At 43.1% G+C, this 23,838-nt stretch overlaps 1 protein-coding gene across 1 annotated transcript; it reads right to left on the bottom strand.

The window, feature by feature from the left end:
* Nucleotides 1–10,711: 10,711 nt before the first annotated feature.
* On the bottom strand, nt 10,712–15,866 carry si:dkey-27i16.2 (regulator of cell cycle RGCC). The gene is made up of 5 exons (XM_014213145.3): nt 15,623–15,866; nt 15,151–15,336; nt 14,018–14,098; nt 12,577–12,639; nt 10,712–11,362 (listed from the first exon to the last, which is right to left on the bottom strand). The coding sequence occupies exons 1-5, from the start codon at nt 15,642–15,644 to the stop codon at nt 11,355–11,357; spliced, it is 360 nt and encodes a 119-aa protein (XP_014068620.1). The 5' UTR covers nt 15,645–15,866; the 3' UTR covers nt 10,712–11,354.
* Between the last annotated feature and the right edge of the window lie 7,972 nt (nt 15,867–23,838).

Raw genomic sequence — 23,838 nt, 5'->3', positions numbered from 1 at the left:
GCAAAATGCCTAGAATAGCATGAGATGAGCTATAAAACGGTACATTTTCCTCTCTGCCCCATGGCAAAATGCCTAGAATAGCATGAGATGAGCTATAAAACTGTACATTTTCCCTCTATGCCCCACGGCAAAATGCCTAGAATAGCATGAGATTAACTATAAAACTGCACTTTAGTTTTAATAGCTAGCAGACTGCTTGGAAGTCATGTACTTCATGGGTGTGGAGGGGAAAAGCCAATAGGTCCATGTTCTGTAAGTAACACTGGTTAGTGGTAGAATGCCTGTACCCTATCAAGACAAACCAGTTCTACAACTAATCATTCCACTTTTACAACATTTCATTCTCAAATGTTTCATTTTAGAACTAATTAATTAAATTATAGTTCTAGAACTAATCAATTGCAATCCCCTTCGAGGATGTTCAATTCCAGAAGCATTTAATTAGTGTTCAGAACATTGCGTTCTGTGAAGCTATAGCCTAGTGGCGGCAGGTAGCCTAGTGCTTAGAGTGTTGGATTAGTATCTGAAAGGTTGACAAGATCAAATCCCTGAGCTGACAAGGTATAATCTGTTACACTGCCCCTGAACAAGGCAGTTAACCCACTGTTCCAAAGCCAAGAGTTTGTTCTTGACTGTCTTGCCCTGTTATATAAAAAAGAAACCAAAACATGTGATCTGAATATCTCAGGGCTGCGTTGGCTGTGTTTGACCATCAGATGGCAGTCCACCATCAGCTTTTATAGATAAGACTACCGATGGGAGGAAAGGAGGAGTGGTCGTAGACTCCGGTTGTAGTTTTTTCAGTGGCCCAGTGGAGTTAAAAACATGATTTTCCTGTGTTTTATTTACATTTCCACACTATGAGGTTGGAATAATTCTGTGAAATTGTGGAAATAATTATAAGGCCTTTTTTAGTGTAAAAGCTGTTTGTAAAGACCACCTGAAATGTCAGCTTGTTTTGGTGGGATGGAGTTTTGGCCTGCCTGGTGACATCCCCAGGTGGTAAATTAGTTAATAGACCAATAAGAAAGAGAGTTCCAAACCTCTATGCCAATAACATCTAGTTTCAGACCACTCCCACAGTCCTAGTAAAATTCTTGCTTGAAAAATAACTCTTTGCTAAGAAGCTATTTTTGCTTGTTTTTGACCATTTTATTTGAAAACACTCACAGTAAGGTAGTTAATTGTTACCCATAAAGTATATGATATTGAAATAAGAACAGCTGCAGTGGACCTTTCAATTGAAATTCTCCTTAACAGTGTGCACGCAGACACGGACATATCAACAATGTCTGACATGTCCTGCTCCTGACAGAGTTAAACAAGCAGAACTTTAGTCAATCTACTCATCCAGACGGATAGATGAATGAACACATTTCCCCTACTTGATCTCTATGACTTTAACAAGCATGGGGCATGGGGCTCCTTGTCAGTTGTCACATTTTGAATCTGTCATAAGTCCTTCCTTGAATCTAATCATTTTATTCCAATAATGATGTCCTAGAAATGTCCCTATTGAATTTAGAGGGAAAGTAACATAATGTAAGGTGTCAGAGAATTTCAGAGTGCATTTTGTGGAAAGGTTTTAAAGGGAATCTGTGTCTGTTCTTCTCTCAGAGGGGTGGATCACAGCTGCATTCTTTTCATTCCTCACTTTGGACAGCTATTTTTACATTTTAAAAGGGAATATGCAAGTTCTTCTAAAGTGGGTTGTGTCCCTAAACAATCAATCTTACAGTTCACTTCAATGGTGTAAAAGGAACCGTTTTAACCTTGAATGTGACATTGAGTTTGTCACCTAAATAAAACAACAGAAACGGCATGTGAGGTCCTCATCACATGAAACTATAAAAAGACTACATCCCGATACTTCCCTATCCTTCTACACAAATACCATCTCATATTATGACATCCCACAAGTATTATATTTCTGGGGTCAAGTTCTCCTCTATCAACTCTATGTGACCCTTCAGCCCTCAGCTCTCCAGCAACAACAGATCACTGAGGAGGAACCTGGAACTCCGGAGCATTCTGGAACTCTGAAACTCACTCAGTCAGTTCTATTATGTAACTCTCTCCCAGGCAGGCCGTGTGATTCCAACTGGGGGAAACAGTCTCCCAGCGTCCCAAATGGCACCCTGTTCCCTATGTAGTGCACTATTTTTAACCAGAGCCCTATGAAAAAGTGATGTACTATATAGGGAATAGGATGCCACTTGGAAGTCAGCCAGCGTCTGATCCCCTGTGAGAGCTTTGTTAGCTGAGACCATTATGGCAGATCTCAAGAGAACGCCACTGTTCAGCTCTCATGTCATTTCAGCAATTCATGACACCATCATCTCAGATTGTTCTGAAATTGTTTCTGTAGTTAGAAAAAGGTTGCCATTCCTGAAGCATTGATTTGTTTAAATTAAAATGTATCTTAGAGGAATTAAGCTGTTGATTGCACCCAAATTGGCCATTTTAATTTATAGGATTCATATAATATTCAATAAATATAGTAACTAACATCCAATTTGAGACAAACTTTTTCCTAGCCATGAGGAATCAACTTTTTTTTGTCAAAAGCTTTCCACGGACCCCCACACCAATCACACCCCAACAACCAGTAAACAATATCAATTCTCTATGTTTGACAAGTAGTATGGAGCGGTGGCTTGGAGTATTGCTTCTCCATACTATGTAATGTATTCCCTGTGAATCTAGTGATGTTTGTTTCCTCCTGTTGAGAGCAATTAGTAACTGAAGTTGCTTGCATTATTTACCATTAAGTAGTGTGAAAGTACCCGGTTTTGATCACTATGATACCTCTATATTTTCAGGGTAGCTTCCCCAACACTGAGTTTGACGCTAACATCAATTAAATTCAGTTCAACTGACTGTCTAATAGACTGACACTAAACAATGTGAACCATAGATAATATGACCCTTGACTTTCACAGACAGGCAATCATCACCCACAAACAGTCCTAGGAGACCAATTAGCATGGAGACAACAAGGACCAGCCCTACTTGATGAATGTAATACATTACGTTCACATCATATTGAAGGTAATTTGCTGGGAGTTGATCATGATAATTACACTGCCATCAGACAACAGAGTGATGTCGCTAATGCAACGACACTATAACACAGATCACTGCAGGTGAGCACTGATAGATTCTGACACAGATAGTGGTAGGGAGTGGAGATGTGATTGAGATAAAGTCATGTTGAGCCTGCACTCTCACATCCTCCCAAAACATAGCTACTTTTTACATAAAACCAATAAAGGTATGTATTGTAGCCAGTGGCGATTTTAGTATGTAAATCTTGGTGTGGCAAAAAGAAAGAAAGGTGGGATGCATGCCAGCAAAGACACTACACAACACAACACTAAACAATACATGAATTGCACTATAACGGTGACAAACGGTGCCCACAAACTGTTAGGGCCTACATAAAGCTGTCCCAACAGCAGGGTCCTAACATCTTACCACTGCTACACCTGGCTATCAGCGGAGCCTTGTCTGGCAGCGAAACAGTTAATTCAGCCTCATTTAATGCCTTTAAAAAACATAGCTGATATGGCTGGTCTGCTTAAACAAATGTGGTTTCTACTGACTATTGAGATGTACAAGCTATGGAATAAGGAGACAACAAGCAGATAAGAGATCATCTGTATTTTCGATTAAGACATTAATATGCGAGCGACGACAGATGTAGTCAATATAACTATTTGTTCAGCACTTTTGAAATGTACAGCGACAGAATTCAGACCATGGGCCGTTCTTACAGTGTATTACTATCGCTAGCACTGTCAAAGCTGTACAAAAAACGTTTGAAAACAAGCACACACCTGCCAAGAACGATGTGTTTACAATACCGCGTTGGTATGTACCAGTACTGTAGGCTCAGTCATGTGCCAACCGCTCAGTCAGAGAAATATGTTGTTTTATAAAATGTAATTCCATGTTTACCTTGTTTTCTTTGGCAACCGTGGTATAAGCGCAGTAAACAGGTCCTCCTCAATCTGTACACTCTGTACAAATTATTAGGGAGAGGCACATGGGCTACTAACAGCTTACTAAATCAAATCAAAGTTTATTTGTCACGTGCGCCGAATACAACAGGTGTAGACCCTACAGTGAAATGCTTATTTGCAGGCTCTAACCAATCGTGCGGGAAAAAAAAGGTATGTGTGTGTATGTGTGTGTGTAGGTAAGTAAAGAAATAAAACAACAGTAAAAAGATATTTGAAAAATAAGAGTAGCAAGGCTATATACAGACACCGGTTAGTCAGGCTTATTGAGGTAGTATGTACATGTAGATATGGTTAAAGTGACTATGCATATATGATGAACAGAGAGTAGCAGTAGCGTAAAAAAAGGGTTTGGCGGGTGGTGGGTGGGACACAATGCAGATAGCCCGGTTAGCCAATATGCGGGAGCACTGGTTGGTCGGCCCAATTGAGGTAGTATGTACATGAATGTATAGTTAAAGTGACTATGCATATAAGATAAACAGAGAGTAGCAGCAGCGTAAAAGAGGGGTTGGGGGGGCACACAATGCAAATAGTTTGGTTACCTGTTCAGGTGTCTTACACTTACAGTGAGGGAAAAAAGTATTTGATCCCCTGCTGATTTTGTACGTTTGCCCACTATAATTTTAATGGTAGGTGTATTTGAACAGTGAGAGACAGAATAACAACAAAAAAATCCAGAAAAACACATGTCAAAAATGTTATAAATTGATTTGCATTTTAATGAGGGAAATAAGTATTTGACCCCTCTGCAAAACATGACTTAGTACTTGGTGGCAAAACCCTTGTTGGCAATCACAGAGGTCAGACGTTTCTTGTAGTTGGCCACCAGGTTTGCACACATCTCAGGAGGGATTTTGTCCCACTCCTCTTTGCAGATCTTCTCCAAGTCATTAAGGTTTCGAGGCTGACTTTTGGCAACTCGAACCTTCAGCTCCCTCCACAGATTTTCTATGGGATTAAGGTCGGGAGACTGGCGAGGCCACTCCAGGACCTTAATGTGCTTCCTCTTGAGCCACTCCTTTGTTGCCTTGGCCGTGTTTTTTGGGTCATTGTCATGCTGGAATACCCATCCACGACCCATTTTCAATGCCCTGGCTGAGGAAAGGAGGTTTTCACCCAAGATTTGACGGTACATGGCCCCGTCCATCGTCCCTTTGATGCGGTGAAGTTGTCCTGTCCCCTTAGCAGAAAAACACCCCCAAAGCATAATGTTTCCACCTCCATGTTTGACGGTGGGGATGGTGTTCTTGGGGTCATAGGCAGCATTCCTCCTCCTCCAAACACGGCGAGTTGAGTTGATGCCAAAGAGCTCCATTTTGGTCTCATCTGACCACAACACTTTCACCCAGTCGTTCTCTGAATCATTCAGATGTTCATTGGCAAACTTCAGACAGGCATGTATATGTGCTTTTTGAGCAGGGGGACCTTGTGGGCGCTGCAGGATTTCAGTCATTCACTGCGTAGTGTGTTACCAATTGTTTTCTTGGTGACTATGGTCCCAGCTGCCTTGAGATCATTGACAAGATCCTCCCGTGTATTTCTGGGCTGATTCCTCACCGTTCTCATGATCATTGCACCTCCACGAGGTGAGATCTTGCATGGAGCCCCAGGTCGAGGGAGATTGACAGTTCTTTTGTGTTTCTTCCATTTGCGAATAATCGCACCAACTGTTGTCACCTTCTCACCAAGCTGCTTGGCGATGGTCTTGTAGCCCATTCCAGCCTTGTGTAGGTCTACAATCTTGTCCCTGACATCCTTGGAGAGCTCTTTGGTCTTGGCCATGGTGGAGAGTTTGGAATCTGATTGATTGATTGCTTCTGTGGACAGGTGTCTTTTATACAGGTAACAAACTGAGATTAGGAGCACTCCCTTTAAGAGTGTGCTCCTAATCTCAGCTCGTTACCTGTATAAAAGACACCTGGGAGCCAGAAATCTTTCTGATTGAGAGGGGGTCAAATACTTATTTCCCTCATTAAAATGCAAATCAATTTATAACATTTTTGACATGCGTTTTTCTGGATTTTTGTTGTTGTTCTGTCTCTCACTGTTCAAATAAACCTATCATTAAAATTATAGACTGATCATTTCTTTGTCAGTGGGCAAACGTACAAAATCAGCAGGGGATCAAATACTTTTTTTCCTCACTGTAGTATTACTTTCTTAGCTACAGTATACATATCTCTCTGGCATCCTACATAATTTATTGCTTCTTTAATTAATTAGCACAACAGTTTTCAGCTGTGCTAACATAATTGCAAAAGGTTTTTCTAATGATCAATTAGCCTTTTAAAACGATAAACTTGGATTAGCTAACACAACGTGCCATTGGAACACAGGAGTGATGGTTGCTGATAATGGGCCTCTGTACGCCAATGTAGATATTCCATAAAAAATCAACCATTTCCAGCTACAATAGTCATTTACAACATTAACAATGTCTACACTGTATTTCTGACCAATTTGATGTTATTTTAATGAACAAAATGTTTTATTTTCTTTAAAAAAACAGGAAATTCCTAAGTGACGCCAAACTTTTGAACGGTAGTGTACATGTAGCATATGATTGTGCCGACCATTTTTATAATCCTATATTACTAGCCTGTGTTTTTATCTGGCCCAGCTCGCTAATGAAAAGTTGATGTGCATTTCACCTCATATGCTCTTTGAGAAACGTATTGTCACTCAGAGGGGAATCCCCATTGAAAATCACCAGTGACAATTTATTAGAATGCTGAAGTAATCCCTGACACAAGTTTGGAATAGTGAAGTGAGAATGGCCAAGCCATGGCCCTTTCAGTTTCAATCTGAACTTGACCACTGATTGGATTGCTTTCCTCATCATTGTGTCTCTTCCTTTTTGGACAGCTCTCACCCCCACACCACGCTGTACAGGAAACTGCCTCATCAGTCTTAAAACCCAAACTTCAATTGGAAGTTCCAGACAATCCACAATGTTGATGCTAGGCCAAATATGGTGTTCTATTCTCCCTGGGTGATGTCCAAAATGACACCCTATTCCCAACATAGTGCACTACTTTTGACCAGAGTCCTATGTGCCCCAGTCAGAAGTAGTGCACTATATAGAGAATAGGGTGCCATTTTGGCCACAAACCAGGTTTGTTCTCCCTGCGCAGCTGTGGCCTCAATCAGTCAGCACATCTCTTTTATCTGGCTGGAGCAGACAGGCATCTCGGGGACAGGGACACGCTCCTCTATTGGTGACTATTGTTTAGGTGTTTCCCTCTCTATTTCTCTCTCACCCCCCACTTTAACTGCCTCTGCTCCCTCCCTCCCTCACACACAAACACACACACACACACACACACACAAACATACACACACACACACACACACACACAAACACACACACACAAACATACACACACAAACATACACACACACACACACACACACACACACACACACACACACACACACACACACACACACACACACACACACATACACACACAAACATACACACACACACACACACACAAACATACACACACAAACATACACACACACACACACACACACACACACCCACCCACCCACACACACACACACACACACACACACACACACACACACACACACACACACACACTACTCTCGCAAGTGCCAAGACGTGCTGTGGTCAGATGGGGTTGAGTAGTGTTGTCAAAGGTTCAGAAGAGAAGAATTCCCATGACAAAGGGTCTTAAATGAAACATAAACACACAGAGAAAATAATGTTTAGAATGTCCTGCCGTCCCTTCCTTTAGGGGGAGACCTTCTTACTGTGGACATAACCCATGATGCAATGGAAAAACCAAAGGAAGGTGATCAATCAGTTCAGTATGTACCAGTACTGAAGGCTCAGTCATGTGCCAACTGCTCTGTCAAAGAAATATGTTGTTTTATAAAATGTTATTCCATGTTTACCTTGTTTTCTTTGGCAACCGTGGTATAAGCGCAGTAAACAGGTCCTCCTCACTCTGTACATTCAGTGGATCTAATGTATTCTATCATACAGCTAATGTAGCCTACTACCGAGTCATACAGCTAATGTAGCCTTCTACAGGGTCATACAGCTAATGTAGCCTTCTACAGAGTCATACAGCTAATGTAGCCTACTACCGCATCATACAGCTAATGTAACCTACTACAGAGTCATACAGCTAATGTAGCCTACTACCGAGTCATACAGCTAAAGTAGCCTTCTACAGACTCATACAGCTAATGTAGCCTACTACCGAGTCATACAGCTAATGTAGCCTTCTACAGAGTCATACAGCTAATGTAACCTACTACAGAGTCATACAGCTAATGTAGCCTACTACCGAGTCATACAGCTAATGTAGCCTACTACCGAGTCATACAGCTAATGTAACCTACTACAGAGTCATACAGCTAATGTAGTCTAATACAGACTCATACAGCTAATGTAGCCTACTACCGCGTCATACAGCTAATGTAACCTACTACAGAGTCATACAGCTAATGTAGCCTACTACCGAGTCATACAGCTAATGTAACCTACTACAGAGCCATACAGCTAATGTAGCCTACTACCGAGTCATACAGCTAATGTAGCCTTCTACCGAGTCATACAGCTAATGTAACCTACTACAGAGTCATACAGCTAATGTAACCTACTACAGAGCCATACAGCTAATGTAGCCTACTACCGAGTCATACAGCTAATGTAGCCTTCTACCGAGTCATACAGCTAATGTAACCTACTACAGAGTCATACAGCTAATGTAACCTACTACAGAGTCATACAGCTAATGTAGCCTACTACAGAGTCATACAGATAATGTAGCCTACTACAGAGCCATACAGCTAATGTAGCCTACTACCAAGTCATACAGCTAATGAAGCCTACTACCACGTCATACAGCTAATGTAACCTACTACCAAGTCATACATTATCTTCACAGAATGTACAGGGTTATTTGTTAGTTAATTAAAAATAACTGATTCAGCCCACAGCTTTAGTAACAGTCACATGTTAACGATAGCATGGTATGCTACACATCACGTCTGTAACTACATGATCCACCAGTTAGTAATGATGTAAGCACTGAAGCACATCTCGTTAGGGTCTGTGGATATGTACACATCTCACTACATAAGGTAAAAACTCATTTGAGCCATTTGGGTGTCATTTGGGTGTCATTAAGGTGTCAATAGGGTGTCATTAGGGTGTCAATCGGGTGTCAATAGGGTGTCAATAGGGTGTCATTTGGGTGTCAATAGGGTGTCATTTGGGTGTTATTAGGGTGTCAATAGGGTGTCATTTGGGTGTCATTAGGGTGTCATTTGGGTGTTATTAGGGTGTCAATAGGGTGTCATTTGGGTGTCATTAGGGTGTCAATAGGGTGTAATTTGGGTGTTATTAGGGTGTCATTTAGGTGTCATTCGGGTGTCAATAGGGTGTAATTTGGGTGTTATTAGGGTGTCAATAGGGTGTTATTAGGGTGTCGATAGGGTGTCATTTGGGTGTCATTAGGGTGTCAATAGGGTGCCATTAGGGTGTCAATTGAGATGCATATAATAATCCGGCCAATAGTAGTGCACTATCTAGGAAATCGGGTGTCAGTAGAGACAAATAGAAGATAATTCAAGTCTTCAAATGACCAACTATTGAGCTTCTCAGTAGTCGCCTCTTAGTGAGAGCAGCAATACGTTATAGTCTCATCCCTGACCCTCTGACCCTCGGACAACAATGATAAACATAGACTAAATCACTATTGTTATGCCATCAACTCTACTGACGCACTTCCCACCTTTAACTGTCTCCGATCAGTGCCAGGGATAGATTTGTGTGTTTCCTGATTTTGTTTGGAGTTTCACTTCTGCCAACCAATCAGAGGAGTCATACAGGAAGTGGAGACAACATGAAGTGAAGAAAGGCCCAGCAGACAGAGTAAGGTGAACGGAGGGTACAGGCAGTTGTATGTGTGATACTAGCAGTAAGACTAAAAGAGAAGTAGAAGCCAGTAGTCAAGTGTATTTCTCTAATTTTTCGAAAATATTTGATATATTCAACATATTCACTCATATCTCCTCTGTGACATAGCTGATGTCCCCCCCAAACAATGTAAAGAGCTTTGAGAAGATGGAAAAGTGCTATATAAATCCAATAATGTCATTAACCTGCTGTTTTCGACTCTCTCTACCGCACCTGCTGTCTCTAACTCTGAATGCTCGGCTATGAAAAGCCAACTGACATTTACTCCTGAGGTGCTGACCTGTTGTACCCTCGACATCCACTGGGATTATTATTATTTGACCCTGCTGGTCATCTATTAATATTTTAACATCTTGGCCATGTTCTGTTATAATCTCCACCCGGCACAGCCAGAAGAGGACTGGCCACCCCTCACAGCCTGGTTCTTCTCTAGGTTTCTTCCTAGGTTCTGGCCTTTCTAGGGAGTTTTTCCTAGCCACCGTGCTTCTACCTCTGCATTGCTTGGTGTTTGGGGTTTTAGGCTGGGTTTCTGTATAGCACTTTGTGACATCGGCTGATGTAAAATGGCCTTTATAAATACATTTGATTCCTTGATTGATTGATTAATGATATCATGTGAAATTACATTTTGTTCACTTACTTTTCACTGTACATTTTCCACCCACTTACTCTATGTTTTTAGACTATTCATTTGCTTTTAAATAACTTAAAAATACAACAAAAGTTGTTTTTAAATAACTATCTTTATTAATCCGTGCATTCATCTGTACAAAAATCATCATCATCATCACCATCAGGTTAGGCACTGGTCTGTTTGTAGTATAGGCATTATAATACTGTACATCACTTTACACTTTACAATATAAAACTCAGCATTTTTAACTATTACTGTACATGGGGGGGGAAGTCTAACACATTGGGTTGTGATGAGGACAATGGGTTTCACTATTATAAGGCCTTCCATCAGGAAACAGCAGGTTGGCATAAACCCTACTTTTCCCACTATAGATCTTGTGATTAGCAAGTGTTGTACTTGGATGCCATTTCACACACATTATGTTCTCCTATTGAAGAGATTCACATTGACTACAAAACAGCTTCATTTAGCTGCGAATACGTCACCAGTCTGAGGGAAGGGGTGTAGTCTACCACCTCAGGTCCAGTAGTGTTCTAGATATTGGAACATGATGCCCTTTTAATTCCTCATGTTTATCCAAGAGAGAGCTGGCTTTCTCCGAACAGAACAGAACTGTTTCAGATCAGTGTGGTTGTGTGTTCAGAGGTAGCCAGCCGTGTAGCCTCTGGTCTGTTCTCTCTTCGCTCTCCCCGTGGTCTCAGCAGCTCTCTCTCAGTCTTCGTCTCTCCGCTCACATCTCTGTCAGACAGACACAGACAAACGCACAGTCATTAGCATGCAGCAGCCTGGTACAGATGCCGAGAACAGTTATGATTCACAGCACTTATCTGTGTCTGATAACACGGTGTGTATGTGTGTGTGAGTCGGCGTGCATGTCTGTGTGTGTGTGTGTGTGTGTGTGTGTGTGTGTGTGTGTGTGTGTGTGTGTGTGTGTGTGTGTGTGTGTGTGTGTGTGTGTGTGTGGATCTACGTCTCTGTGTGTTCTCAAACAGCACTGCCTCTCTGCTGATAGTGGTAAGAGTGATAGTCATGTACTATAGACTACTATCACTGGAGGGTGTGTAGATAGCCCACCTCAACCCTGCAGACATGGCATTTAGACACTAGAGGAGATCTGTGATTCAGCTGGATACTGCATTTAGACACTAGAGGAGATCTGTGATTCAGCTGGATACTGCAGGGATGAGAACCAGTCTGAGTTCCAAATGGCACTCTTTTCCTCCATAGGGCATTATTCCCTCATAGGGCTCTGGTCAAAAGCAATGCACTATACGGCTTGTAGGTTACTGGCTACTAGCCGCTCTACGTGTTAACTTCTCAATGGAAAGGGAAATTGATCAAATTAAAGGCCTAACCAGCAATAAATAAATGAATAATATTAAAGGCCTATAGAAAATAAACTGCATGATACACTGACCTCAGATGGGTTTGAAACACTAGACTAAAGAGATATAAAGAGATTGAAACACTAGACTAAAGAGATATAAAGAGATTGAAACACTAGACTAAAGAGATATAAAGAGATTGAAACACTGGACTAAAGAGATATAAAGAGATTGAAACACTAGACTAAAGAGATATAAAGAGATTGAAACACTAGACTAAAGAGATATAAAGAGATTGAAACACTAGACTAAAGAGATATAAAGAGATTGAAACACTAGACTAAAGAGATATAAAGAGATTGAAACACTAGACTAAAGAGATATAAAGAGATTGAAACACTAGACTAAAGAGCTATAAAGAGATTGAAACACTAGACTAAAGAGATATAAAGAGATTGAAACACTCGACTAAAGGAATATAAAGAGATTGAAACACTAGACTAAAGAGATATAAAGAGATTGAAACACTCGACTAAAGAGATATAAAGAGATTGAAAGACTAGACTAAAGGGATATAAAGAGATTGTCCGGCTGTGGGGAATTTTTGTTTTGTTTTGAGATGCATACCAGCAAGTTCCCGGTCCAAACTGTCGATGAATCTCTGTAGGTCTCCTGTGTCTCCCATTCTGGCTGCAGAGAAAAAGGAGAGCATGTGAGAATGGAGAAACAGAGAGTGGTTGAATGGAACATTTCTGTGGAGACATGCAGCAGAAGCAGCTTTAAGATCACTGGCATTTCCTCCTTTGGACCAGAGCAGGAAATGGGATCCAACTCCCAGAATTATATAAGAAGAATCTGCATCCCAAATGACACCCTATTCCGTTGAGCCCTTAGGGCCCTGGTTAAATGTAGTGGACTATATAGGAAATAGGGTACCATTTGGAACATAATGAAGGGGTCAGGACACAACCCCTGGTTTAACCAAGATGGAAAATAAGATTCACAGACTCTTATTCAGCTGTTTTTATAAAAAATCTCCTCTTAAACAGCCCATAATATAAAACTCCACTGAGCCAGTGAGGCGCCTGCTGTACACCTCAGACTGACTGACGTGGAAATTCGAGTGTTATGTTTAGCTTATGTATGGCTTATGTAATGCTATGTACAGGTACGTATGTTTAATGCATCTCTTAAGTAATGTTATGTAAGTCAAATGTATGTCTCTTACGTAGTGTTATGTATGTCTAATGTATGTCTTTAGTAGTGTTATGCATGTCGAATGTGTCATAAGTAGTGTTATGTTTGTCTAATGAATGTCTTTAGTAGTGTTATGCATGTATAATGTATGTCTTAAGCAGTGTTATGTATGTCTAATGTATGTCTTAAGTAGTGTTATGTATAATGTATGTCTTAAGTAGTGTTATGTATAATGTATGTCTTAAGTAGTGTTATGTATGTCTAATGTATGTCTTCAGTAGTGTTATGTATGTCTAATGTATGTCTTAAGTAGTGTTATGTATAATGTATGTCTTAAGGAGTGTTATGTATGTCTAATGTATGTCTTCAGTAGTGTTATGTATGTCTAATGTATGTCTTCAGTAGTGTTATGTATGTCTAATGTATGTCTTCAGTAGTGTTATGTATGTCTAATGTATGTCTTAAGTAGTGCCATGTGTGCCAGTATAATGGAGACAGACAGACTGGTGCCCCCTCAACCAGCACTCTGTGGTCTTTCAATGAACATTATTCCCTCATCTACATTAGACAATGTGGCCCCCTTTCACCCAGCCACACACAGCTGCTTCTACCCTAAACCCCCGCTCCACCACCCAACGATGGGGCTCAATAGCCCTGCAGGAGACAGGCTGTAGAAACACAGCGGCCCAGCTTTGTTGTGTAAACTCAAATCAATAGTGATCTATTGTAATGCTCTAATTATCTGTGGGAAAGTGGTAGTGATCTGTGTATGGACTGATAGTGATCTCCTACTACAAATCCATCTGGACAGATTGCTCCGAGCTAGTTTACATGGTGATGGGTTGAGATGTAATGGTGTTGGTCTCCTTACCTTTGGGCGTCACTGTTATGCCTGCAGTGTGGATCTCTTCTTCACTGGTGTTCAAACTGTTACCCAGAAACGCCTCACTGCCTGGAGGGAGAGAGAGAGAGGGAGAGAGGGCGAGAGAGCAATAGAGAGAGAGAGAGAGAGAGAGAGAGAGAGAGAGAGAGAGAGAGATAGAGAGTGCGAGCAAGCAATAGGGAGAGAGAGAGAGAGCAATAGAGAGAGAGAGAGAGAGAGCAATAGAGAGAGAGAGAGAGAGAGAGAGAGAGAGAGAGAGAGAGAGAGAGAGAGAGAGAGAGAGAGAGAGAGAGAGAGAGAGAGAGAGAGAGAGAGAGAGAGAGAGAGAAAGAGAGGTTAGACCAAAAGAACATATCTACACGTGGCACAACTAATATATATTATAGACTGGGTGGTTCAAGCCCTGAATGCTGATTGGCTGAAAGCTGTATACCACAGGTATGAGAAAACATGTATTTTTACTGCTCTAATTACATTGGTAACCAGTTTATAATAACAATAAGGCACCTCGGGAGCTGTGGTATATGGCCATTATACCAGAGCTGGATCCAAGCAGTTTGTGCATAAGAAGAGCCCTGAGTCTGGTATATTGGCCATATTCCACACCCGCTCAGGCCTTATTGCTTAAATATATGCCATTTGGTAGACACTTGATCCAAAGCATACCGGCATACATTTTACATATGGGTGACCCCAGGACTCAAACCCACAACCCTGGCATTGCAAGCTCCATGCTCTACCAACTGAGCTACAGCAGACCATTCTGGTAGCTAATGTTGAATATAACTTTCAGATTGAATGATGTGTTAAATAAAATAATGCAACCCTTCATCCACAGACAGTCATACAAATCAATTTGATGTAATGGAGAAAACGTGCATTAGTTGAAACAGTGTTATTTTGTGTGACTCTAATTTCATTTAAGGTTGATGCATGTTCATGAACCGATGCTGTCGCCAGTAAAAAATGTCAAGTGAGGGTTGATGAAAGGGGCTCAAACGGCGGCTACCCACAGGCGTATTCTCCATCTGAGTCATCGTTTACGCACAAAGGCCACGCGCACTCCTCCACGTATGTATGGGTCACACGACCATAAATGTTTAGACCTAAAGGCTACTCACTGCAGTCACTATTGTCTTCCACGCCGCTGTCGCTGACCACTGAGCCGTCGTCCCCTAGCCCGGTGCGCCGTTTGGCTTCAGACAAGAGCAGCTCGTATTCGTACGGGACGCTTTGGGAAGGCTCTCTCATCTCCTCAACCACGTCAGCGAACTCCTGGAGCAGATCAGTTAGCTCCAGCTCCAAGTCTGATAGGGGATTTAGAAAATGGTTTTAGTTAGAGTGGGAATAATTCAATTCATGATGGAATATAATTATTTTACACATTTATTTTAATTAGCCTATTAATAATAGGACTAAAGTGATTAAAAGCTTTTCAAAATTTGCCATTAAAAACTAAATAATGTATACCAAACAAAATCAATCCACATTAAAAATCTACAACAGCAGGAATAAAATACAAGAAAAAACGCTGCAATAATCAATAGCATAATGATTCAAATGTAAAAAATCAAGCCAACGCTCAAAACTCACCTGAAAAGTTCTCTGTAGACATTCTGAAAAGCGGGAATAGTGGGTCGATGACTAATAGAATACAGAAACTGTTGAAGAAGTGAAGTTTGAAGATAGGTGGGGTCTTCTGTTTATAAAGCCTCCATAGACTCTAGTCACAACGGAAAAGACGCGCTGTGCAGCACCCAATCAGGTCACTGCGCGCGGCTTCTGTGGTTACAGTAGTGAGTGGGCGTCTCGAAAGTAACAGTAAAGGGCGAGGAAGAAAATATGAACGGAACAGTCTCAGAAACCCCAAGATAGAAACTTATGCAACTCCATGAACGTCACCAGGACCTGGCTTTCGGGGCTTCCGCCACAAATATTTTTGGCGCTGATGCTGCAATGGTGTAAAAATAAATTGTAGTCAACTGAATGCACCACTTAGGTCATGGAACTGTTGTTATGTGAAACTTCCAAAGCCATCCAACCATTATAAACACTTCTCAGAATGGTGCTGTGTCTCGTAAAGTCACTTAATGATTCATTAGTATTGTACATAACAAACAGAATATAATAGCATGATAATGTCCGGCTGCTCTTATACCAAACACACCAGGTCATTTCTTGTGACAATTTAGGATAATTATATATATATATAAATATATATATATATATATATCTTCTCATGCTGTGGTTGTTTACCTCAATCTGCTCTAAAATCCGATTAGTTAGGCCTGTTAGCCACCCTTGCGTCATTCAACAAGATCAAAATGCCTATTCCCATGAACCTGATTGGGATTAAATGCACGTAGCACGGACGTTTCACCGGTAAAACGTGAAGAATTATCATTCACCATTGACAGTGATAATGACCTAATTTATAATAAGGTAGGCCTCATTTGGTGTTTTAGGATTTTTAAAAGGAGACAATGTTCCTTTAGCCTCTTACAGTATGTATAGACATACATTTTTAGTCATTTAGCAGACGCTCTTATCCAGAGCGACTTACAGTAGTGAATGCATACATTTCAATTCATTTCATTAATTTTTTCTCCATACTAGTCCCCCGTGGGAATCGAACCCACAACCCTGGCGTTGCAAACACCATGCTCTACCAACTGAGCCACATAGACAATAATCATGCATTGTATACATATTCTACAATTATTTTATACAATAGGCTTCATGTCGGTACCAACTTTCATTAAGAAATGATGGCTTAATAGACTACCTATAAAAATAACACAACACCACTGGTTATAATAACTGTAAAGCCATGTGTGGTGATCATTCCAGCACCGTTTTGATTGGGACTGCCTTGAGACAAGCATGGAAACTCATATTGATAAATCAATCTAAGTCTGATTTTTGTTTTCACTGAATCTCTGTTTGGATATTTGGTTATAATTAGGCTGGGAAATGTTAGCTAAATTGAAGTGAGTGCTCATGATCATTAGTCTAGCTATATAAAGAAAGGCAGCTCTTCTCTACACATGACTATAGTCGACTTGATGAGCTTCCCTGATGTTTTCCTGAACTTTCCAATACTTTTCTGATGCATTTCAGTCACTTAGCCTACTGATGCGAATATACATTTGTACACTATTCCCATTGGCTATCCAAGTCATTTGACGTGTGTTTTTATTGTTTAAAAAGGACACATGGTATATGTCGTTTCAATAACAATATAGCTGAAATCACTACAGGTTTCATTAACGGGGTGGCTGAAGTGCTACAGATAAATTGAAATACGTTTGTCAAATTATATAATTACTCCTGTCTCTAAATGAAATCATGTCAAATACAACACTAGTATAATTTAGCCTCAGTGGATCAATAGTTTATTTAACATTTAAAAAATGCTTTAGATTGTGTTTTGTCACATTATGAGCGCATAGGCCAAGTCTACAGTCTGGAATCCCGCAATTAGGCGGTAGCAAATATAAAACAGCTGGTTGTTGAGTTGTGGCTGTCAATGAACAGCAGGCAGCAGCTAGAAGGTATTTCGCAATATTTCAAAATACAATTGCGGGAAGAATCTGTTTGAATAGACAAGGGTCACTCAAGAAGTGAGAATGAAACGTTCCAATTCATGTCACTGCCAACATAGACCTCTGTCCTACAGACTGATTTACTGGTTGTATGCCTACACCTCTGGGGAGGAAAGATTATAGCCCTTTTACATTGGGGAAGCACTCTGTGATCACAGTGATCACTTGCCATTTGTGGCCACAGTTGAAATTGGAACGTTGTGGTGGAATAACTGTCCCTAAACTGACTTCTTTCTCATCATGTATAACAGTACGTATGTTCATATGGTTACAGATAAGAACCTATTATATGTGTTATCTGACATCTCATATTCTGTTGTTCCATTCACCAGAACCATTCAGATAATCTTTTTACATTTACTTTCTATTAGTCAATTCCTCAAACCACTAAACCAGAGATAAATGTTACAGGAAGAAGGTAAAGATGCTGAGTAACGAGTTGTTCTGATTGGCTGCTGCACACTGTTCAATCAGCTTATTAAGTTACCTGTAGTGGGAGGGGCACAAGGTGTGTGTGTGTTGGCACAGCAGTACCCAGGTAGGCTACAGGTACAGCTACCTCCCAGGCTTCCTCCCTACACTAGTCTGGCAGAGTGGGAGGGTCAGGAGAGAAGGAGAGGGTGTTAACAGTACCCAGGTAGGCTACAGGTACAGCTACCTCCCAGGCTTCCTCCCTACACTAGTCTGGCAGAGTGGGAGGGTCAGGAGAGAAGGAGAGGGTGTTAACAGTACCCAGGTAGGCTACAGGTACAGCTACCTCCCAGGCTTCCTCCCTACACTAGTCTGGCAGAGTGGGAGGGTCAGGAGAGAAGGAGAGGGTGTTAACAGTACCCAGGTAGGCTACAGGTACAGCTACCTCCCAGGCTTCCTCCCTACACTATTCTGGCAGAGTGGGAGGGTCAGGAGAGAAGGAGAGGGTGTTAACAGTACCCAGGTAGGCTACAGGTACAGCTACCTCCCAGGCTTCCTCCCTACACTAGTCTGGCAGAGTGGGAGGGTCAGGAGAGAAGGAGAGGGTGTTAACAGTACCCAGGTAGGCTACAGGTACAGCTACCTCCCAGGCTTCCTCCCTACACTAGTCTGGCAGAGTGGGAGGGTCAGGAGAGAAGGAGAGGGTGTTAACAGTACCCAGGTAGGCTACAGGTACAGCTACCTCCCAGGCTTCCTCCCTACACTAGTCTGGCAGAGTGGGAGGGTCAGGAGAGAAGGAGAGGGTGTTAACAGTACCCAGGTAGGCTACAGGTACAGCTACCTCCCAGGCTTCCTCCCTACACTAGTCTGGCAGAGTGGGAGGGTCAGGAGAGAAGGAGAGGGTGTTAACAGTACCCAGGTAGGCTACAGGTACAGCTACCTCCCAGGCTTCCTCCCTACACTAGTCTGGCAGAGTGGGAGGGTCAGGAGAGAAGGAGAGGGTGTTAACAGTACCCAGGTAGGCTACAGGTACAGCTACCTCCCAGGCTTCCTCCCTACTCTTAGCAGTGGTGGAGGCAGAGGTAACCCGGACAGGTGTCATGTGTGGAGGCTATGGGCCATGTGACGGATGATACTATGAACTGGGCTGGACTCCTTCAGGTCAGTCATCCATTAGTCAGTCACTTTATCACTTCATAAACCATAGGGCAATTGATCTGTCATGTCATATCTTGTATCTACGTAATTGTCTATGCTAATTGTGTAAAAACCCAATAAACATTAGTTCACCAGTATTAGTGGCAGCATTACACTCCTTGGATGTTTTAAGAATAATGCTATTATTCACTATTAACATGGAACATCATCATGTAAATATGTAAAATGTCATAGAAATGATGTGTGTGTAGGTTTTGTTAAATGCTTTTTTTATATAATTCCACAAGCATGTTTTGTCATTAGTCATGGTGCAGTAGGTTTGAACAGTAAGGGAAAAGAGGGTGAGATGCCTCAGATTATATTACAGTACCTCTGCGTCCCCAATGCCACCCTATTCCCTAAATAGTGCACCATTTTTTTTTTTTTTTTTACCCTATGGCACTGGTCAAAAGAAGTGCACTAAATAGGGAATAAGGTGCCATTTGGGACACGACACAGTCCCTTCGTTTACAGTAACCACTGAGGCAGTAATGCCACTGTTAATAATAGATCATGAAAGGAAGCTGTTTCCATCATAGCCTACTTCAGGGGGAACTTCCAAGGATAATAATTTCCTCATATGAATGTTTTTCCAACCTCACAACAATGTTCTCCAGTGTTTTAAGTTCCCTATTCAGGTTCTCCTTTAGAACATGGTACATATCAGTGGTTTACTTCACACCAATGTCTTCTAGCGTTCCTAGTCCTACATTTTCATTTCTATGTTCTACTTTAGAAGGTGCTTGTCATGGTCCATCTCAGGCAGATCCTGTGCTACGGTTCCGTTCAGATCTCGGTTCCAGAGGAGCAGGAGGCTGGGGTCCGGGTCGGGTCCATCGGGTTCATGTCCCCCCCCAGCAGCTCCTGACCCAGGTCTACCTCAGGGTGGACCAGGGGACAGGGAATGTCTACACCACCGACCACAGGTGGTTATTATTGAAACTCATTCTAGATGATCTGGTAGCCTACAGGCCTTTTGACTGTTTCTTTACCTAACTGGATGGATTTTTGCACTTTGATGTTTCTTGTTGCTGTATGCTTGTAATGTATAGCTGCTGCTGATAAAGAAACTATCTATCTATCTGTCCCAGGATGGACCGAGAGGCCCTGTGTCCTGACCAACCCCAGGCTGGGGAGTGTATCGTCCCACACGATGCCATCGTGGGCCCTGAGGCAGAGCTGGTGAAGTTCACTGTGGTCGTAGAGGACATCAATGACCACGCTCCTCACTTTGACAACACTGAGATCCATCTGAGTGTCTCTGAGGATGTGGCTGTGGGGACCAGTTTCTTATTGGACGACCAGGCAGAAGACAGAGTCATGGGACGTAACGGACAGCTGCAGTACCAGCTAGAGGGAGCCGGTGGGTTTTTCAGTGTGACAGTAGAAGAAGAAGCAGCCATTTTGTTTTTGGTTGTGCGACAAGGACTAGACCGCGAGAAGCAGGATCTTCATGAGATGACTCTAGTGGCCACAGGCTGTGGTTCTACCCCACTAAGCGTCACAGCAACTTTATTCATAAAAGTGACTGACGTGAATGATAACTGTCCAGAGTTTAGCCTGGACAGCACCCAGAAGTTGGTTATTATAGCAGAATCACCCAGAGACAGCAGTAATCATGGTCAGAGCCACAGACCTAGACCTGGGCCCCAACGCTGCCATTACCTACTCCCTCAGCCCCAAGGTCTCAGAACGGGCCAGGGAACTCTTCAGTCTGGACAGTCACACTGGCCTGATCAGCCTGAGGAGACCTCAGAGACCGCCACAGTGACAGTGTTAGTGACAGGGGAGAGGAGGTGGTGTTGAAAGTGTTAGCCAGCGGCCCCCACTGCCCCCCTGCAGACACTCAGGTAACCGTATCCCTGCTCCCCTTGCCATACCAGGAGAATGGCATAAAGATCAGGTTCATAGCAGAGCATCAAAACCAGACGATAGTGTTACAGGAAAACCAGCCCCCCACTCTTGGCTTTGCTAGAGCTGCTGGGGGATACTAGGACTGTTAGAGGCTCATTGTCTCTCTCCATTGAAGGAGAGGTGCCATTTTCTTTGAGCCTGTAAAACGGCAAATATCTCCTGTCAACATCAAAGCCCTTAGACTATGAGATGAAGAGTGAATATCATGTTTCTGTAGTGATGCGTGGTGGTGTCGGAGAGCCTGCAGCTCAGGGCTTCCCCAGGAGAGTGATCCAGGTGAGGGTGGTGGATGTGAATGATAATGCTACACAGTTTCTCCAGAATCACTATCTGATAGACATAGAGGAGAATAACCCTCCTGGGGCGTCTCTGCTGAGAGTCAGGGCGCAGGACGCAGACAGCTGTCTGAACGGGCAGGTCACCTACAAACTGGGCCGACCATCACACATGGTTTTTAGCCATTTTTAGAATCGACCAAAACACAGGTCAGCTGACGGTTTCTGTACTCCTGGACAGGGAACAACAGGACGCTCACAGATTGACAGTTGTAGCCAGAGATAACGGCTCTCCTCCATTAGAGTCTTCTGTGATGGTGACAATCACCGTCCTGGACCAGAATGATAATGCTCCTGACTTCCTCACCCCTCACTTCATCTTCTTCATCCCTGAGAATATACCTCCCCTGGCCCAGGTGGGGAAGGTGGGGGTGTCGGACGTTGACACAGGGCTTAACGGGGAGGTGGAGGTGAGGGTGGTGAACAGCAGTGTCATAGACAACGCCCAGGGGACCCTGCGCTGCAAGGCTGATGTCGACCGCGAGAAACAGGACCACTACGAGTTAGATCTACTCGCCACCAACAACGGACGCCCGTCACCTCTGACCTCTGTCGCCAGGGTAACAGTGTTCATCGAGGATGTCAACGACAACCAACCCCAGTTCATCCTTCCCAGCAGCAACCTGTCGTGTCTCACCATCTCCACGGGGACCAACACGGGCACCATGGTAACCAAGATCTACGCATCGACGAGGACTCAGGGTTAAACTAGGAGATCAAATCAAATCAAATCAAATGTATTTATATAGCCCTTCATACATCAGCTGATATCTAAAAGTGCTGTACAGAAACCCAGCCTAAAACCCCAAACAGCAAGCAATGCATGTGAAAGAAGCACGGTGGCTAGGAAAAACTCCCTAGAAAGGCCAAAAACCTAGGGAGAAACCTAGAGAGGAACCAGGCTATGAGGGGTGGCCAGTCCTCTTCTGGCTGTGCCTGGTGGATATTATAACAGAACATGGTCAAGATGTTAAAATGTTCATAAATGACCAGCATGGTCAAATAATAATAATCATAGTAGTTGTCGAGGGTGCAACAAGCACGTCCGGTGAACAGGTCAGGGTTCCATAGCCGCAGGCATAACAGTTGAAACTGGAGCAGCAGCACGGCCAGGTGGACTGGGGACAGCAAGGAGTCATCATGCCAGGTAGTCCTGAGGCATGGTCCTAGGGCTCAGGTCCTCCGAGAGAAAGAAAGAAAGAGAGAAAGAAAGAGAGAATTAGAGAGAGCATATTTAAATTCACACAGGACACCGGATAAGACAAGAGAAATACTCCAGATGTAACAGACTGACCCTAGCCCCCCGACACATAAACTACTGCAGCATAAATACTGGAGGCTGAGACAGGAGGGATCAGGAGACACTGTGGCCCCATCCGATGAAACCCCCGGACAGGGCCAAACAGGCAGGATATAACCCCACCCACTTTGCCAAAGCACAGCCCCCACACCACTAGAGGGATGTCTCCAACCACCAACTTACCGTCCTAAGACAAGGCCGAGTATAGCCCACAAAGATCTCCGCCACGGCACAACCCAAGGGGGGGGCGCCAACCCAGACAGGAAGACCACGTCAGTGACTCAGCCCACTCAAGTGACGCACTCCTCCCATGGACGGCATGGAAGAACACCAGTACGCCAGTGACTCAGCCCCTGTGAAAGGGTTAGAGGCAGAGAATCCCAGTGGAGATCACATACACCATCGCAGCGCGGGAATCACCGGGCACCTCTCCATCATCCCATCACCACGGTGACAGCAGCAGCAGTCCCTTCCAGCTGGACGCTTGGTCCGGTAATGTGACCTTAGCCCAGAGGCTCATGGATAAGGACCTGGGGATGCACCACCTGTTCATCGTGGTGAGTGACGGTGGGAAACCAGCCCCCCTCCACACCACCGTCTGGGTCAATCTGCTGGTCAACGACACCTTGGAACCATGTCACCTGGACACTGTACCCAGATCCCTGCCCTACAGACTGGCACAGACACCCTCTGTAAAGCCAGCTGAGACACCCGCCTGCGACAGACATGCCCAATTGATCCTGCTGGTAGGCCTGGGCATCATGGTGGCCTCGCTCTGTCTGTTTCTGGTGACAGTTGTTTTATACATGAAACAGAGGAAGAGATCTAGAGGGGAACGACAGCAGAGGAGGAGGATAAATGAGAGTCAGATTCCTCTACGCATTCAGGAGAGATTTTCTTCAGGAGAAGCATTATAATGAGAGAGATGCTTGTTCTGACTGCACTCTATAGATATTCTTCAGGAGAAGCATTATAATGAGACAGATGCTTGTTCTGACTGGACTCTATAGATATTCTTCAGGAGAAGCATTATAATGAGAGAGATGC

This window comes from Salmo salar, chromosome 09 (genome assembly GCF_965601325.2).
Source record: "Salmo salar chromosome 09, fSalSal1, whole genome shotgun sequence".
NCBI classification, from domain to species: Eukaryota; Metazoa; Chordata; class Actinopteri; order Salmoniformes; family Salmonidae; genus Salmo; species Salmo salar.
Note: the sequence above shows the minus strand (reverse complement) of the source record. Positions and strands in the feature narration are given on the sequence as shown.